General features: G+C 39.0%; 1 protein-coding gene across 2 annotated transcripts in view; it reads right to left on the bottom strand.

Moving 5' to 3' along the window:
- The window catches only part of ACSS3 (acyl-CoA synthetase short chain family member 3), an 84,144-nt gene that overhangs the window by 55,177 nt on the left and 8,467 nt on the right, over positions 1-20,500 (bottom strand). For both annotated transcript variants that reach the window (XM_048934191.1, XM_048934190.1), the window contains exons 3-7: positions 14,188-14,376; positions 7,635-7,769; positions 6,905-7,045; positions 5,826-5,906; positions 5,648-5,743 (exon numbers count right to left, since the gene is read on the bottom strand). In XM_048934191.1, coding sequence (XP_048790148.1) covers positions 5,648-5,743; positions 5,826-5,906; positions 6,905-7,045; positions 7,635-7,769; positions 14,188-14,376 — 642 coding nt within the window. The remainder of the gene's footprint in view (positions 1-5,647; positions 5,744-5,825; positions 5,907-6,904; positions 7,046-7,634; positions 7,770-14,187; positions 14,377-20,500) is intronic.

Raw genomic sequence — 20,500 nt, 5'->3', positions numbered from 1 at the left:
AAAAGAAGTCATAAACTAAGTTTCCAAAAATAAAAACAAATACGATTAAAAATCATCTTGAGTAGCAGATGGAACAGGTGAACATACCTGAAAATTGTAGTTGATTAAATATACGTAGAAATGTAAGCAATGCATACATAATGGGGAAAATAAGAGACTAGTAGCGATATAGGTATATTTATGAACACACGTGCGTATGAGAATGCAATTGCATGACACACGCTGACACTAGAAAGACTAGCTCCTAGAAGTGTATGCTGGCATTTCTCACACTCATACACACAGAAATAAGTATTCACTCTACAGAGTTTACAAGTAAGAAATTGGTCCACAAAGCCTTTAGTCAAAACAGTAAACTGTTTACTATTTCACATACTGCGAAACTAGAAGCAATCCTAACTGAAATACTATTGCATATCATAAAGTTAGTGATCTACATAAGAGCTGACCTGAGTATGTGCAGGCCTCTACTGTGCTGCACATAAAACTCATCCCTCAAGGTTGTATTGTGCTTCATACACCCCTTGGCCGCAGGATAACCTTGGTGAGCTACTTCTTACATAGGAGCTTGTTTGCAGGCAGCTCCCACTTGGCACTGGCCACCAGAACGGCCTTATCTTTATCTCAGAGTGAACATGCACATTCCCATATAAGCACATTTTTGTTTGACAGCAGCAGTAATGATGAGAATTGTTTACTCTACAGTGCTCCACCATTCAATCATCTAAAGGGACATGAGATCATTTATCCTCTTAGCTTCAATATGAGGTATTTTAATCAATACCATGTTTTTTTCTTACTGAGAGCAATAATGAATTCTAGTACCAGAGCTGCTAGCATTTCCCACAAGTTGTTTGCATGTCTACATCCTTACTTTGCCCAGAACGTCCACCCTTCTGGATAGAGAAAAGAAAGATTTCTAACTTGTGTAGAGACTATATACCTGAAATTCAACCTCATACACTGATCTATTCTTCCCATGACAAGAAACATTATCAGCTGAAAGTTAAGTACAAAATAGGTAGCATTTGTCTAGATTATATTTCTGCTTCATTAATTTTGAACGTAACATTAACCCTGATCACCTACACAAATCATTTAAGTTGCTGGGAAAGTAGATTCAAGACTGAGGGATGGCCTTTCAGTACTTAAATATAGCCTCCAGTAATGTACACATCCTTTAAAACCTTCATTTCCAGAAAATGAGACAAGGTCAAAATAAGTAACAGCTTTCTGCTTAAGGATACTGAACTTTGAAGATTTTACAGGGATGGTATATAGTGTATGGACGTAAAAGAATTACCCACCATGCAGCAGAGGGACAAAAGAAATCTTGTGGGACTTCTGTGCACAATACAGATTGTTCTTCCTCACGTCTCCACTTCAGAAAAACACAACTGAAAACTGTATACTGAATAGGTCTGTATGTAAAGCTTCAACTCTAGTTACTTTTTCAGAGCCAAAACTGACTTCCCTTGCTATAGTGATCTTTCTGCCAACCCATACTAGTCAAAGGAGGCTCCAGATTGTCTTCTACACAGGAAAAAATTCTTTTTATCCATAACGATGCTGTAATTTTTTCTTCACATAAGCAGTAACAAACAGAACGACAAGTGTCACATCAGGGATGAGCAAAAGGGATGGAACAGCTGTATAGTATGTATGTATGTATTGCTAAACATCATTAAACCATCTCTGCATCTGGAGTTACTTCCAAGTTTGCTTATGTACACAAGTACACAGTTACTTCTGGACATATGTATAGATACAAACATATGAATTATGGAAAACTTACTCTATTCTTTTTCCCACAAAAAAGCATATTTAGTTACTAAGGAATCCTGTCTACAAGAGTCTAGAACATGAGTTTATGATATTCTCTTACTTAAACGTATCTCCCAAATCTTCCTCTCTTCCTTTACTTAGAACTTTGCACCACAGCTTTGAAACAAACAAAATCCTCTTTTTAAAAAACAAAGGACAAAACTAATTACTTTTAATTCACAGTGCCCTAGAAAAATCCTTACTTCCAAGTGTTCTTCCACCCTAACCTGTGCCCCACTACACATATTTATCACGCAAAACATGCCAAAAGTAACTCCTTCACTCAGCAAGCTGACATCTGTCAGTGACTAAAAAGCTCTCAGAAGTTCCAACGTGACCCAATTTGTAAACTCAAGGGCAACATATTGAAGACTCTTCCAGAAAGATCTAGGCATATGTTATACTCAAATGTCTCATTTTTATTGCCACTGCTGCAATATAGATACTCAATGCATCGTATTTCAGTAATGCATTGGCTTCGAACTTTCATGCGGAAAGCTGACAAAGTAAGAAAGTCAGTAAACTTCTATCCACAAGGCAAATTGAGCTAGAAATTAAGAATGATTTATTTATTTTTTTTTAAAGTTTCCTCCAGTCACTACATCATTGGCTGAGAATATTAAAGTATGTGAGTTTTTATATGTCTCAGTTGTTTAGGGAAAGAAACTTAAAGTTTAGAAGAAATACTTGTTTTGCAAGCCTACTTCCCTATGAGACTGTTGAAAAAAATCAATTCAACACCTAGAAGCTAAAAAACAAAAGTTACTCACAACCTTACAGCTCAGAACATGATATGGAAGAAAAACATTCTGACAAAAATTTTTTTTCAGAGAACAGCTTAGCACATTACCTACAGGCTTTCAATGAAGAGAAGAAATCCCTAAAACCACAAAGACAAAATCAAATTCCATTTTTAAGATCTTAAAATGTACTTGTATTCTAAACATTGTATTTCGTTTGTCACATTTTCCCATTACAGAAATGCTAAATGGGAGAGTAAATCATCAGAATTGATAGCTAAGCAGTTTACTGTTCTGTGAGAGATTACCAGTCTTCTTCCTACAGCATGCACTTGTAAAAATAAATTTACCATTATGTGAAATAACATGAACAACGTGAGTGCATATGGTGCCACAGACTGTTCACACAGCAAGCAGTAAGGTGAGTTAAACTAGATCAGTAGATCATACTACTTAATGCCAATACTCTTTACAACTTCCATTAGATGTTATTTGAGGTTTATTTTAGACTAGATTTAGCCTTGTTCACTGGACAAAATGCAGTTCTAAACATTCTAATGGAAAATTATCCCACAGATCTTCACTCCTTCGGCTGAAAGATCTTCCAGGAAGTATCACGCTGACTCTTCCCTCTGTTTATTGCATATGGCAGTAGCATGTCAGTTCACATGACCAATAGGTAATGCCAGGAAGTTTGCATGTCCCCCGTCTGTAACAATTCCAGTCACAAAGCTAAAGTACATGCCACTGCCTTCTTGCTGAGAAAGGATATAATCATTCCTGATGTTCTCAGTGCCAACGAGTATCAGGAAAGACACTGCATACCCTTGCACTCCAACCCAGAAAATAAACCCTGACAACAATCCAACACATCTAATTTAACTACGACTTTACTGAATGCATAGCAGAACTGCAATCTACTTCTAGCCATTTGAATGACACCGGGCTATGTGGAAGAAACACTGTAAAAATGTTCCCAACACCTTCCGAATTTAGGGTATCACTTGTTACCTAAACAACCTTTGAGGACATCACTGAGATCTTTGTTCAGACTGAAATACTTCTGCAGTAAATATATGCCCATTCCTGTACTCACTTTGTCATGCATGGGGCATCCAGCAGTGACGCAGTCAAAACTTATCATTCCCCCTTACTTCCACCTTTCATATTTGACTGAGGTTGACTCACAAGGAAGAAAAAGATAACATAGAAATTGTAACTTCTCAGAAAGAGACAACACAGCCTCACTAGGGTTGCATCAGACATTCAGCTTCATAGAAAGCATTTTTTGGGGAGGACCTCAGCTCCTGAGAAAGAAATCTTCAGCTAATGACCCTGATGACCATGTGAAAGCAAGTCTCTGTATGCATTCTATTACTTCAATTCATGATTACATTCCTGTTGATCTTATGTCTGGATGAGGAGCTACGAGACATGGTTTAGTGGCTTGTGGTAGCAAGGGTAATGGGAAGATGGTTGGACTAGATGATCCTATAGGTCCTTTCCAACCTTGTGATTCTGTGATTCTGCTCTCTTTTGTACCACTAATCATTGTGCTTTCAGCAACACGTTCCCAATGGACAGCAGAATGTTCCTGCAGTATACTTTTACAGAGGCATGGAGGCACTATTCCCCACTCTAACAGAATCACAGAAACACCAAGGTTGGAAAAGACCTACAAGATCATCCAGTCCAACCATCCACCTATCGCCAATAGCTCTCACTAAACCATGTCCCTCAACACAACGTGCAAACATTCCTTGAACACCTCCAGGGTCAGTGAATCTACTATCTGCCTGAGTAGCCCATTCCAGTGCCTGACCACTCTTTCAGAAAAGTAGCATTTCCTAACGTCCAGCCTGAATCTCCCCTGGCACACTTTGAGGCCATTCCCTCTAGTCCCATCACCAGTTACACAAGAGAAGAGGCCGACCCTCCGCTCACTACAACCTCCCTTCAGGTAATTATAGAGAGCAGTAAGGTCTCCCCTGAGCCTCCTCTTCTCCAGGCTGAACAATCCCAGCTCCTTCAGCTGCTCCTCATAAAGCCTGTACTCCAGACCCCTCACCAGCTTTGTTGCCCTTCTTTGAACCCACTCCAGGGCCTCAGTGTCTTTCTTGCAGTGAGGGGCCCAAAACTGGACACAGTACCAGAGCTGAGTACAGGGGTCAATCACTTTCCTGTTCCTGCTGGCAACACTATTTCTGATGCAAGCCAGGATGTCATTGGCCTTCTTGGCCACCCAGGCACACTGCTGGCTCATGTTCAGTCGAGCATCAATCAATATCCCCAGGTCCATTTCCTTTACACCAGCCTTCCTGCCACTCTGCCCCAAGCCTCTGGCATTGCCTGGGGTTGTTGTGGCCAAAGTGCAGGACCCGGCATTTGGCCTTGTTGAACCTTATCCCACTGGCTTCAGCCCAGCTTTCCAGCCTGTCCAGATCCCTCTGTAGGGCCTTGCTACCCCCAGGCAGATCAACATTTCCAACCAACTCGGTGTCATCTGCAAAGTTACTGAGGGTGCACTGAATGCCTTCATCCAGGTCACCAGTAAAGATATTGAAGAGGACAGGCCCCAGCACCAAACCCTGGGGAACACAACTCGTGACAGGTTGCCAGCTAGATTTAACTCCATTCACTACCATTCTCTGGGCCCGACCCTCCAGCCAGTTCCTTATCCAGCCAAGAAGTGACAGTGGTGACAACCAGGTCCAGAAAGTGCTTATTCACAGCAGGGAATGCAGACTCCTTGCTCTATCTCCAGTTCAGGAACCATCTTCTGCCTTGATGCAAATCCAATAAGCTGGAATCTGTAGTACTCAGTTTTCACTTCCCACTGCAGCAATCAAGGATAAGATTACTCCTCTACATGCCACCTAAGCTTCTTGCAAAGCTATTAGAAGTGGCTCACAAACTGCATTCGTACAGTAAGCCAGTAATAGAAGAGGCTACGCCTAACGTACTATGTTAAAATACCTTAATTTTGACATAAGCTGAAAATGGAAATTTGAGAGAAAAACAAAATTTCCTAATTCCACACTGCACTCGTTGTAGAAAAGTCCAAGTTGACAGTACACACTTACCTCATACAAAACTGTAGGATTCCCATGAAGAAGAGGCCCGTAGCAAATGTAAGAATGACCAACTACCCAGCCTAAATCAGAAGCTGCCCACCACACCTAAAATGAAATAAAAACATAAGAAAACGGTTGTTTTTATGACAAGTTTCAAAATATTTAGATGGAATTTAAACAGAATTACCTCACCAGGTTTGAGTCCATATATAGCTGACATTGTCCAGTTCAGCATGACAGCATAGCCACCTGTTGGTCTGATAACACCCTAAATGAAAATAATTTGAATATTTAAGATCATTTAAAGAATGCATTAGCATGGCTGTCTTCAGTTAAATTTTGAACAGACCTGAAGTTGTCAAATTCCAATACCTATCGCAGGTAACGATTAACTAATGTGAATTTCAGAAAGCAGGTTTCCTTTGTTAGTTTCAGTTTCTAACTTAGTCTTCGCTCTGAGATTAACAAAAGTTTTGTTAGGAGGGTACCATAACTGAATAATTTTACTTGTGTGATTGTTAGAACGAAATCATATCTATGGACATGTGATAGTGCCTCTGAATTTGTGACAGTTAAATCACCGCTGGTCAACTATATTCAGATCATTTTCTATGCTTCAAAAAGAATTGTAAGAACCCAATAAATATGCAGAGTTTGCTTTTAAAAATAAATCATTAAGACTAATTGACACTTGAAAGCAAAGATTTTCAAATAATGCCCTTCCCAATCTAAACCTTCATTTTCATGGGAATTATATCCTCAGAACTGTTCAGAAACACAAGCCTTTAGAAGATGCCTAATTCCACTTAATCTGTAATGTCATCCATTACATCTTATCTATGGGAAGACTAGCTAATATGTAAGTAATGAATAAGCAAAGCTATTCAGCAATAAATGTTATCATGGAAGAGATATCAACTAATCTTGCCATTAAATGCTTACTCTACACATATCTCAGTTAAAAATACAGAAAATAATCATGAATAGAAGTTATTCTGCTACTTTCAAAGGTTTATATTGTACAAGCGCTTTGAATTAAATAGTTTATTTTTATATTAATACTATTTAAATAAACATTATTTACTCCTAGACACTGACTTTGAAGTAGAGAAATATGAATAATGAGATTAAAGCATTTCTAACAATGCTCATCATTTTCAGCACTGTGCTGTGGTTGATATTTTCAACCTTTTCAACTACATATTTTCTCAAGTGGAACTGCAAATAGATTGGTCACAAACACTTAGTCTACAGATAGTCCTTTACCTTGGGTAAGCCTGTTGTTCCAGATGTATACAGAATATAAAGAGGATGGTCTGAAGGAACAGAGACACACTTGTAACACTGTGCTTTTGCAAGCTCTTCTTCCCAATCAAGATCACGACCTGGGGTTAGAGGAACATGCCCCTAAACATAGGAAAACAGAGAAGTATCCAAACAGAATAAAACGTGAGTGGGTCAAAAACGTGTATTATTCAATTTTCTGTACAGTAGCATCAGTTCTGTTTTCCACTTAAATGTTATACATTTAAAGTTTCTCCATTAAATACTAAGGCAAACTACAACACATGCATTAAAAATATTAACTATAGAAGAAAAAAGGCACATGGACTACTGCAATCAATGGAAAGAGCAACAACAATAGCAGAGTAGCAAGATTCCAGGTGCAGCAAGTGAGGATTCACTCAACAAAACAGCAGCAGGTAAAGAAATAAAGGAAAGAAGCTACTTAGCTTCAGAAGGCCTGAGGTATGCAGGAATCTTCAGAGAAATACCCTTGCCTCCACTGCCAATCCTTACATGAGGTCTGGGAAGGGGTGGTTGTCGGCTCCACCTCTTCTCATCACTGAGGTGCACTGTATGCACCTAATATCCCCTGGGTTGGCCCTGCCTTCCCACCAGGTGCTCAATCACTGCTTCAAGCCATGACTTAACATTTCCACAACTATATACGTATCTGAAAGCTAACGTTAAGGCACTACAACAGTACACTCACCAAGTTCGGTCGCCTGTAAATGAGAACTTTCTCAGGTTTGTTCTGTACCATTGCCAGTGCTCCTTCTAATAGTGATATGTATTCCACTTTCCTTTTTGGTTCTACTCCAAAACTTGCTGTTACGATAAGTCTGGGCTAAAATAAACAAGTTAAATTGTTCATATAGATATTTGCGATATATTTTTATAACATAAATGCAATCTAATAACATGCTTTGCATGAAATCAATCTTTACATATTTAGTACCAGGGGGTTGGATCCATTTTCTAAAGAACAAAGCATTTGTGATCTTGCAGTCCATGCCTCTACTATAATTATTTGTTTCCACAGCATGTTAGTAACTGTGACATTCTTCACCATTTTCAACCAAATTTAATAAATAAATCAATCGTATTAAGTTCTTGCAAGTTGCACAAAAATAACTGAACAGAGAGAAAGCCTCAACTTCATGCAGCCCTCCACTAAAGGAAAAGCATAGTGTCAAGTCATCCATCCTGATTAGTCTGTTTTCTAATTACATATATACCTGGAGCCAATTAGCTACAGATCTTTGCTGGTTCTTTTTCAGCCTGCAGCTAAATAAATAACGGAGGAAAAAAATGGAGAAAAAGAAAGGTAAAGAAGAAATGAAGCTACAAATACCAGAAGAGAATAAACTAAAGTCCTAAGACACATGAGGAAATTTAAACTAGAGTCTTTCAAGTAATGGTTTCTGGACCCAGGTTGCAAATCCACTGAAGAACAGATTTCTGTTGTTCTGGGTGTTATTTTTAGACAAACTTCTATTTCAAAATGTGGATTTGGAAGATACATTTTTTTCATTAAGCCAATCTTAGGTATTACGTAAGATTTCCTAAGTCAAAAAACCTCAACTCACTGCATACAAACTATTTTGACTTAAATCCCAAGATCAGCACTTCTCCTTCTTGTATTCATGAAATAAAAGGTAGTTTCTCTGGTACTACGTATTAGAAGACATTTTAATCATAGAAGTGCAAGACTTCAACCTCTTTACTTTCCCAGTTTTAGAAGCGTATTTATCTTGTGCATCTTGTGCGGTTTGATCCAGCTACCCTACTAATTGCATGTATTAGCATAAATCTCATTAGGTAGGCACAAACCACAATGCCACAGTTAAGGCTGCATTAAGCTTTGCATGGAAAGTACAGATTAAATTGTTTGATTGTGCAGTAATAAAATGTTTCCTGTTCAAATCTGCCATTCAAGGAAGTTTTCTAATTAGCTGGTACTCTAAAGATTTCAGATGAACTTTAACATTTCAGTATTTGTCATCCTTTCCCTTTTGGAATGTGGTGATTTTGATTGAAGAAGATTTAATACAATGCGGTTAAACTGCAATTTCAACTAGAAGCTACTCTGAATCTAGACTGTAATTAATAAAATTTATTCGCACAGTTCTATTCAATTGTTACAATGAAAGACTTTAGTAAATGCCAGGTTTACAGTCATTTATAAATAGCGTCCCCTTTGCTCATCAACTACATCACCTGCAGCAAGTTCTTTTAGACTTCCAATACTAAGTTTTCTAAGGTGATGTTTTTCTCACATGAGGGTTACTGCTTGAAAGCACCACAGATCACTGTGTGCAAATCAAAGGCTGGTTATTTTTCAAAATTATTGGTCTAAAGTTTTACCTCTCTGCCTACTGATAGTATCTCCTCTGCACATCTGCTCCTATATTGTTTTTATACATTCATTTCCCACCTGTTCCATGGCTCTACATAGTCCTGCATGATAGATTAAATAGAAATAAAACTACTGTGAAGGAAAAACAAGAAAGTTTGGTGGAGAAAGAATGCCAGAGATAGTGAACTGGAGAAAAAAAAGGAAGTCGAAATGAGATAAAGCAAGGCCCAATAGTACCAATAGTATCAGACAAGCAATATTGCTCTCCCATAGAGGTTCCCTCTACTGACTCTAGTAGGTACAAGGCAAGGTTTAGAAGAAACAATGAATGCTTTTTATTGGGTCAACTTTTTATTGGTCACTGTAAAAAGCCTAAGCTGAAAACAAACAAGCTTTGGGCACAAAATGTTAGTACTGTCATAAAGAGGCTTACAAAGAGAGCCAGCACTCAAGCACTCAGCTGTCCAACACACAAAGCTCTTTCCTCTTCTCTCCATAGACACACACATCTTACTATAAACTCAAACTTTCTATGCTTTTGTTGCACCTTCTTTCTCCTTAAAAAAGTGACACACATTTTAGAGAAATTCAGTGCTCATGCAACCATTATACACACTCTGCACCTGCTGATCTGTATCTACACAACCCATATCATATGGTCATGCACATTTATTTCTCTCAGACACTGGACACTGCTCTACACAGGGACCTGAATTGTAATGTATTAGTAGTTAATAAAATAAAAACAAACATACAAACAAGATACTTCTAACTTACAGTGTACTTCTAAGCACATAAAAATAAAAAGTGCTTCAAGACCTGTATAATCAATGGATATTAAGAAGTTACAATCACAAAATAAACAAGAGAGTTAGGTGAAGTAGATTATGATAACAAAAGAGAATAAATGGAAGGCTTACCCTTATGCTGGGCTCACCACAAAACACCAGAAGGAGGGATCTCCAGATGAGATCCTTCCCCACTGGTAGCCAGCTCTTAAATAGGTCTTTCGGCAGCACAGGTGAACTGCCTTTACCTGTGCTCCTCTGGCTGACTCATGGCTCGCCTTAGGTGATCAATCAGAGGTTCAGGCCATGACTCAGTAGTTCCCATACAAGACAACGCAAGATAGAACTGCAAACATTATGAGCCAATTATGTATCTTACATAATAGCAGCTGAGCTTGCTGTCTAATCAAAGAGCTGTCTATGCTGAAAAAGACCTTCAAGATCATCCAGTCCAACCATCAACCTGACCTACGAAATCTCATCATTAAGCCATGACCCTAAGCACTAACACATCGCTCCTGAGTATTTCCAGGGATGGAGGCTCTACCACTTCCCCAGCCAGCCTGCTCCCATGCTTACCAGCCTTTCAATGAAGAAATTCTTTTTAATATTCAGTTTAAAACTTCCCTTTAGCAACTTCAAGCCACTGCCTCACATCCTATCACTTGTCACCCAAGGAAACAAGACTGTCACCCACCCACCTTGCTGCGACCTCCTTTCAGGCAGCTACAGTCAGCAGTGGGGTCTCTCATTAGCCTTTTCCTGATTAAATAGCCTCAGTTCACTCACTCACTCCTTTCACCAGCTGTGTTAATCTCTGCACAACAAGCAACATCCTTCTTGTAGCAAAGGGCCCAAACCTGAATTCAGTATTCAAGGTGTTGTCTCACAACACAGTGCACTACCCCAGTCCTGCCAGTCATACTATTTCTGTTGTGAGCCAGGATGCCATTGGCCTTCTTAACCATCTGGGTACACTGCCGTTGACCAACACCCCCCAGGTGATTTTCTGCTGCACTACTCTCCAGTCACTCTACTCTAAGCCTATACTGCAGCATGGGGTTGTTATGACCCAAGTTTAGGACCCAGCATTTAGCCTGGCTGAATGTCGTGTGACTGGACTCAGATCATCCATACAGAATATCTAGATCCCTTTCCAAAGGGAGATCCAACCTATCCAGATCTCTCTCCAAAGTCTTTACACTCTCATGCAGACCAACAGTCCCACTTAACTTCATATTATCTGTAGATTTAGTAAGGGTGTCCTCAGTTCCCTCATCCACATTGATTAATATCTTAAAATACTGAATCTTGAGAAATGGCACAGGACCTGGCTTCCAGCTGGATAGAACTCCATTCACTGTGACTTTAAGCCCAGCCATCCAACCAGTTCTTTGTACAGCTACTGAAGCCACCAGCAGTCAGTTTCTCCAGGAAGAATATTGTAAGAAACAGGGTAAAATGCCTTCCTAAAATCAAGGTAAACAACATCCACAGCCTTTCCCTCATCCAAGATGACTAAGCAGGTCATCTTGTTATAGGAAGCGGCCAGGTTAAGTCAGGCAGATCTGCCCTTCTCTGTCTGCTTCTGATCACCTGACTGTACTGTATCCATCATATTATGACAAGACATAGAGGCAACCATGCGTAGCCATATCTGTGTGCAGGAACTGTATCTTATTCAGAATAAGCTACTACAAAATATTTACTCATTTTTACAAGGATGTCTTATTAATATCCCTACGTATGTTAACTGTAAGTGAGAAATACAGTATTTCTGACCTCAGTGGAAAACAACAGATAATTCTGAATAACCTAAGTATCTCTCACATTTTTCATTTTCAAGAACTGTTGCTCACTTGCAAATCATAACACTGCTTAAGCCTCAAGAGCTTTATCTGCAGAACTCCATTACACATATTTATTTTGGAGGACTTGTACTTAAAATCTAAAAAGCCCTCCAGAACTACTATAAAAAATTTAGTTGTTGAATGCATAGCAGCTACCTTATTAAACAGGCAGAGAAGTGTAGTATTCTTAAAGCATTCTTCTCAGCTTTCCTAGTTTACTAAGATAAAGCCCTTCAACATGTCATGTTGATTTCTCAAAACATAGTTAATGTTCTGAAAAAGTACCTATTATCTTGATACTGCAAAATGTACACTCTCAAATTCAGATGAAAGGCAAGATAACAAGAAATGCCTCTTCTCACGCTCCATATCACTTCATCACAATTCACCACAGAGTATCTGTAACACTGCCACTACCTGAGAAGAGCAGAAATTATCGGCTGCAGAACTTTGCTGCATTCCCAAACCTACTTAAAATTCAGGATAAATTAAGGCAAGCTGGTAAATGTATTGTACTAACAAGTGTCTGTTATTTAGTTCTTCCAATAAAACTTGAAGCCTGCCCTTGCTTCCAAAAATGCCCCTTGCAGCCAACTTTCTATTCCAAGTCCTCCTTTCAAGTTAATGTTATCAAAATTAGGTCCTGTATTGCAGCACCCAGTTCACAGAAAACAGAATAATAGAAAGGCTGGGGAAGGCTGAGAATGCTTAAATTAACTTCTGAGTTCACAAGAACACTACCTATTACAGCCACTAAGATTTGTACTTTTGAGATAATCTCAGGAGTGTTGCAAAACTGGGGAAGCCTAAATAGGAACAGGCGTGTGCCTGTTCCCTTTACTTACACTTTCATTATACATCATATGGATCAAAAATAATCCAAACTATTTAGATCTGTTTTTTAAAGAGAAAAAAAAAAAAAAAAAAGCACCATAACACAAATTAAGATTTATTCCAGGGCCTGCAGGTAGTGATTCTATAGCTAACCATTAAACAGATTTGCTAAATGACCTTGAGTAAATAATGTAAGCAGTGCTTGTAAAGCAGTCTAAAAGTAAACATGCTAAATGATTCACACTGTAACAACTTCAATTTTTAAAGCTTTTTCTTCTACATTGTTTTTCCCTAATCAAAAACTTTTGTGTTAAGATTAATTTCAGAGCTTGTTGAAGAAGTCAGGGAGTGGGAAGAAAGAAAATCTGAGCTGTCACTACTTTCCTTCCAGCTGTTTTTCACAATTCCAACAAAGTACTTCAGTTATTTCTTGTTATTAACTTGTTTTGTTAAAACACAAATAGGGGAGGAGGGGAGGGGAGAAGGGAGATGCATTCAAAGCACTGTTTTTGTTTTACAGACATTCATAAAATTTGAACCTTGGGGATCTGAGGAGCGCTTCTGTGCACAAAAATCTGCATACAAGTTACACAAATCCTACAGACTTCACCCTGCAGAATGCATTCAGCTTCTAACTCTAGCCAATAGGAATCAGAGACAATGGCTGCTGCAGAGGGGCTGGGTGATCCAAGTGACCCCAGTATAGATGACAAAAGGTTTTGTCTTGTTCAGTGGTAGAAAACAAGAACAGAAATTTCTGATACAAACATTGTTAGTTGGCATGAAACTCATGCATACACAAGCTACTAATATGCCAATAAAAACTACTAAGCAGGTTATTAAATTATTATTTGTATTTACACTTCAAAAGACTTACATAATGCTTCAGAAACATGCTTAACCTGTACCTAACTTGGAAGCCTTTGAAGCATTTGCCTCTGTGTTCTCTACAGAGCCACTTATGACAATTAGCTCACTGGCTGTCTTAATTCTTGTACAAACCAGATGAAGTAGACATATAGCTGAAAAAATTACTACTTAACATGTACAAACATGAAGTAAACCAATGAAGTTACTGAGGGTTGGTGTGATGTTGATTTTCACACTTGAGGAAAATGCTGGGTAAGAAGCCAAATTTAAGGTGATGTTTTGCAGAGACTGATGGACTGCTATTTTCTAAGCAGAGAACAGTATGTTAAACGGTCATGATTTCTGTAAGAAATCAAAAACTGTACTTCAATGTCTGCTGTAATAAAAATATCACCGCACAAAAGCAGTACTGTGTTCACATTTCAATGTTAGGTACTGTAGACAAATTGAAGCTGTTGTGTCACACAAAATGATTTCCCTTTCTGGAAAAAATAAAAGAGTTTTTGACATTGGTTTACAAGAATAACTAATGCAGTGGCATTTGTTGTTCCAAGTATGTATTACCTTTGCATGATCAATGCGAACAGAGAGCTCTTTTGATGCAAATCCACCAAAAATCAGGCTATGGATGGCTCCTATTCTTGCACATGCCAGCATGCAGCACACTGTCTGTGGAATCATAGGCATGTAGATGACCACTCGGTCTCCTTTCTTCACACCATGTCTGACCATGACATCAGCTAACTTGGACACCTGTACTGACAAAACATTCACAATATTAAAAGCTTTTCCTACAATCAACAGACTCAGCACATAAAGGAGACAAGCAAGTAAGACACAGAAAGTTGATGAACAATGCAATCCTCAGTCCAACTAGAAGTAACAGGAACAGGAGTTTTGTTTACAATAGTTTAACACCAGCAGTAAGACTGATAACTGAAACTGTGGGAAGTTCTTGGGGTATCAGAATACATATGTAAGTCTAAATTCAGAGAAAAGCAGTTGCTCTGTCTGATAGGGGAACTCTCACTCAATAGTAATAGTAGTTTTTTCCTTAGTAAGCTGTCATTCACTACAAAATACCACAATAAACATTAGAAATTATGAGATTCTAATTTGTTTCACTGTCAGTGTGAATCTACTCATATATGAACACCTCACACCTGACCTATAATGCATTATTCTTTCTGTATTCATTATACCACACAGGTAAGGTTTTAAGTAAAGTTCAGCCTTGTGGAAGTCTCTTGCCATTCTGCACTATCAGACTGGGAAGAAAAGAAGGGTAACACAGACTCCTGAGAGCAGCAAGGGGATATGCCCTGTAGAATGAAAAATACCCACTTCCAAGCATCTCAAGCAAAAACATGTTTTCAGTGACACAGCACATAACATAAGCAATGGGAACAGCCTAGGCCAATCTTGTATAAATAAAAGAGGAAGGAAGGTTTTTCTTTTTGAAGGATGTACAATTCAGGAGAGCAGATCTGCCTTAAAACGTTTTACTTTCATTTATATTATTCTCCAAATTTGCATTTTCTCTATTTAAAGAGCTACTTTAATGCAGTTTAGCATTTTAAATATTAGTATCACTCTTACTTTCAGTGATTTGTAAGCATTCAGTGTTTTTTTTTAGAGTCACATTGAATGTATTGAAAAGGGGCACAGCATTACCTCATTGCTTCTCTGTTCAGTAGAATCGCACATCTTTGTGGCCTGAGACTGGTATATCCAAGAGCTCCAGAAGCATCTGAGCTGTGTTTACATTAAACACACTGCTCAGAGTCTGCTGCTACAATCAGACTCTGCATATTTCTACACCTCTGCCTGAGGATTTAAGAAAACAGACCCAAGTATGCATACTCACATCAGAAGCCCCCCTTTTTTTATAAGCACCATATAAATCCCTGCTGTTATTTTCAGCCACAAGACAGCATGTGTGTGTAAGGTAAAGTCATCAGAACGCCAGGTTGCAAACACACATAAATGTATGCAATTCATTCATAATAGCCCTCTCATGTTAAATACAGCTCATTATCAAAATAAATATCTTTAATTCTAGACGTATTAATACCTGTCAATACACTAAAACAAATCAAGAAGTCTTAGACATGCACACAGCCAGACAAAGCAGGAAGGTTCAACCCGTACTGCAAAACCAACAACATCCACCTCTGACATCACAGGCCAAAATAATAAAATATGAGGCACTACTTTCAGAGCAACCCACATAAAACACTGCCTCCACCTGCAACTTCTTGGAAGATTGTGGAACATCATAATACATGTTTACATTGCCCTCAGGATTGATGTGAAAACCCTGAAACATTCAAGCAATCATCCTAAAACAGAAAAAAAGTGGGAGTATGAACATTTCATAAAACTGTTAAAAGCCATGAAACTTCTCAGTTTGTAACAGAATGTTCTCATTTATGGCTTACATAAAGAAAGCATATTTCATCACTCATGATTTTACACTTGTTATTTCCCTACCAGCATGCTGTTTCTCTACTTTGCTTCAAAGTTTAAGATTGCTCCATTGCCTTAATATATTTGACACCTCAATAATAAAATTGCTTTTGACAAGTGATATAATAAGAGACTGAAGCAGACTCTCAGATTTGAAGATCTGGACTTAAATTACACTTACATCAAACACAAGCCCTAGTGAGCATGTTTTATTTACACCCAGCCACCAAACAAATAATATCTGTATTAGCAGTTCAGGTTTTGAGACACTGCTATTCTGAAGCAAACCAGCTGGCTGGCCCCAGTGGTTCAAAATGCAGTTTTGGTCCCCATCACAAGAATTCTGTTTAGAAGATACTAATCACAGAATCACAGAACCATAGGGGTTGGAAGGGACCTCCAGAGATCATCGAGTCCAACCCCCCTGCCAAAGCAGGTTCCCTACAGCAGGTCGCACAGGTAGGCATCCAGGCAGGTCTTGAACATCTCCAGAGAAGGAGACTCCACCACCTCCCTGGGCAGCCTGTTCCAGTGCTCCGTCACCTCACTGTAAAGAAGTTCTTGTGCACATTTGTGCAGAACTTCCTGTGCTGCAGTTTCTGGCCGTTTCCCCTTGTCCTGTCTCCACACACTGCTGAAGAGTCTGGCCTCGCCATTCTGCCCCCCACACCTTAGATATTTATAGACCTGGATCAGGTCCCCTCTCAGTCTTCTTTTCTCAAGGCTGAACAGACCCAGTTCACTCAGCCTTTCCTCATAGGAGAGATGCTCCAGGCCCTTCACCATCTTTGTGGCCCTCCGCTGGACTCTTTCCAAGAGATCCCTGTCTTTTTTGTACTGGGGAGCCCAGAACTGGACGCAGTTCTACCAAACTGAAAATTTCACTCCAAATGGTTAAAAGAGGAATTCCAAACCTTACTGGTTTAAACAACGCCTGGGTCTCAGCAGAGTACAGTCCCTCATCATAGGCTAAACATAAAAAGATTCTTCAAATACTGAGAGCTTCTGAAACATCCCAAAGTGCACCTTTTGCTGTAAAAAGAGCTATGTCACATATGCATGCCTTTAAACCAAAGACAGCAACCCTTCCTCTCCTCATATGTCACCATGTTCATATCAGGGAGATATCTTTCAAGGACAAGCATATCTTTTGGGACAAGCATAGATATTGTCCATTTTCCTTTCTGTTTTGGGATACTGGCTGTGGGACACATGCCTCCTAGAAGGGAGGAGAAAGAGGAGGAGATGGAGATTCTGTAACACTTACCAACTCAGCATGGATTTTGTGTTTGCTCAGAAGCAACGCCACAGCATCCACTCTACACAAGAGGGGAGTTCTAGACCAACATTTTCCTCAGAAGGAATACTGAGGGACACCATAGTGCTCTGTAAAACTCCTGCAGCACCTGAGTTCCCTCACATTAGTCGGCCAATATCCACAGACTGAGAGAGTAATCAAGCAGCAGTGAAACAGATGAAAGGAAAGCACAGAGCTTTCTAAAGGCATCTACAAGTCAAGGATGGAAAGATTTGTGCAACAGATAGATTCAGACTGCTTTGAAGTGAGTCATGGGACATTTGGTTCAAACTAAACCTATTCCGAATTAAAGCCAGCAAACCACATACAGAGGAAATGTCAGGAGCCTCAGCAATCAATTCAACATGGCTTTGCTACATTCATCTGCCAGTACTGCACCAAATTATACACTACTGCAGGCATCATCGATGTTGACGTGATCCTGTAGAGCTATCTTAAGTCAAGGGAGATCAAGTTCCTGCTACTTTTTCTGACTTCGAAGATGATTTGGAAGCCTTTTGTGTGGAATGTGAAAAACCCAAGACACCACTCTTCCTAAATGCCTGATTAGTCTCATCCCTTACAGAATACTAATATTGGTATTTCTGAAGAGCTACCTCTGTGACAGCACAGTTAAGTCTTCCCAGGACATCCACTGAAGAATGACATTTGAAATTTGAGTAAGAAAATGAAAAACAGCATTAAACAAAAAAAAAAAAAAAAAGACTAATACATAATACTGTCAAAATAATTTTGCTTTAACAATCAGGATAAAAAATTAGACTGTCAGTTTCAGTAGGATTTTCTATATTCAGTTTTGATCTGGTAAGTACTTCTTTTAAGTACTTCTGAGAATGAATGTCTTGAAATGAAAGGAATTGGTCACTTCTGCAGGGAGAAGGCAAAGAAAGAACGTGGAGTAAAGTGTGGAGAATGAGAAAGACTGCTGGAAGCAAAGCAATCTAGGTGATAGTTCAGTCATTTATAGAGGAGATGCAAAGCAAGACAGACACAGCTACAACCTGAAAATGGCTAATACAGCCATCTCAGAAGGAGATGCTGTTAGAGTGGGTAATTATAGAAAAAAATCCATCCTACAGAATAAATTACATCCTAACCCAATGTCAATAACCCTGAAACCCTTCTCTCATCCATGTTTCTGTAACATTCAGTGCTGAGAGGGACTCAGCCTGGGGGGGAAAGGAGGGTTGGTTTTCAGTAATCCTGTCAGGTTGCTATGCTCAGGAATTATTTATTACAGAACCAAATTCAGCACGCTAACTGTGCATTGTTACTGAAAAGAATGACAAAGAGACATCATACTTGTTTTGTGTAAAATATCTGTCATGTGTCAACATCTGCAAATGTGGTACTCAAATTCTTGAGATGTTTTTCAGCAAGGGAGGCCTCAGTCATGTAAACAGAAAGGTTTGTTTCCAAGCACATAACAATCTATGCCTTAACCTGAAAATGGTAGCATTTTCCAACACAATCAGAAAGTTTACTTTTAAATGAACAGAATCCATTGCTCCCTATTTCTTCTGGGTAACTAACACTGCAGTGATTCAGCAGCATTTCTAAAAGAATTCATGTCTCCATTATCTTTTCCAGGCATCTCACTACTGGAATTTGAGAATACCCCAAGGCACATACAAAGCTGAAACTTTCATCGCACCATTGCAGTGGTTCGACGCTGTAATCCTCACGTAAAGACCTCTAACAAGCACCAGTACAGGAAATAAGTCAAATTGGCACACTCTCAGAGACCATCACATCTCCAGTTTTCCAAAGTCCTACTCTCTGCATTTGCAGCATTCCATCTGTAACAGCATATAATTAATACAATATGATTGGATGCACTAAATAAAATTTCACTTTAACAAACTGTGACAGTGCCAAGGCATTCCACATGTAGCAGTACAGTGTATCAACAGATCTCGCCATTCCCAACAAAGAACTGCTGAAATTGCCCTACAATTCCTATGTTCCAGCTCTGCCTTAAAACAAACAAAAAACAAAGCACAAACTTTTCCACAGGTCTGACACTAAACAACCACAAGCTTCCAAAATTTCTCTCGGTTACTTATAATTTAGTGATGCTTGATTTTAATTGCAACATCATTGTAGCTTTTACATCTAAACTGTTGTGCAATGAGTAAAAATGATAATGTGAGAACAGCAGGCATCCTGAGCACATAGCTCAAGCCATCCTACCCTCCTTAAGAGGCTGCATTATCTCCAACCAAGCACTTATTTTCTTTTTCCATCCTTACCATGTATTTGATCCTTGGACACACTGTCCAACTTGGTACAAAATTCTGCATCTTCCAACCCTGTGACCCACAGCTACTCTGCATATCTTCTAGTGAATCCACCTATGAATTCCTCTTTTTTTAGCAAAAGCCAGAAAGAATTCCATTGCTTCAAATGTCTCTTGTATGGACATTCTGAACAGGCAGCCTATCTGATAAGATATTCTCACTGAAATATCAGCTTAATGGCTATAAAGACTACTAAACATTCATTGGATGGGTACACTTCAGTCTACAGTTTGCACACAGATTTACACTGTCAGCCTATTTTAAATTGAGAAAGATTCAAGACAGAAAGCATAAAGCTTCTTTCCAGGGTACTGCTCTGTTCATATGTATCGTCTACACTTAGACTGATCTGTAACGAAACATGCAAAGCACTGAAAGCCTATTTCAGCTCTAGCATACAGTACGTTTAGCTTGTGCTGAGCAGACTGAAAACATAGCAACAAGTGATGATGGAGGGATGTGAGCCAAACAAGGTAAGCTACACCCTCAGTGGTTTGATGTGCCTCTTCTCAAAATCTCTCCTCATCTCTACATAATCTACGACACAAAACACACAAGCAAATATGTCTGCAGTTTTCAGCCAACATCTTTGTGGGTATGTTTGTTTTCTGGTATCCAGCAATGACCAGATGAACCAAGTTAAGTTCCACAAGAATGGACCAGAAAGCTGCAAGAGAAGTTATTAATCTTAAATCATGCCTTTCATGATAACATTCCCTTTTAATTAAAGAGAACAAGCTACAGAATTTCAAATTCTGCACATATGTCTGATTACACTTTTCTGGATAGA

This window comes from Lagopus muta, chromosome 1, assembly GCF_023343835.1.
Source record: "Lagopus muta isolate bLagMut1 chromosome 1, bLagMut1 primary, whole genome shotgun sequence".
NCBI classification, from domain to species: domain Eukaryota; kingdom Metazoa; phylum Chordata; class Aves; order Galliformes; family Phasianidae; genus Lagopus; species Lagopus muta.
This window is presented reverse-complemented; position numbering and strand designations above follow the sequence as displayed.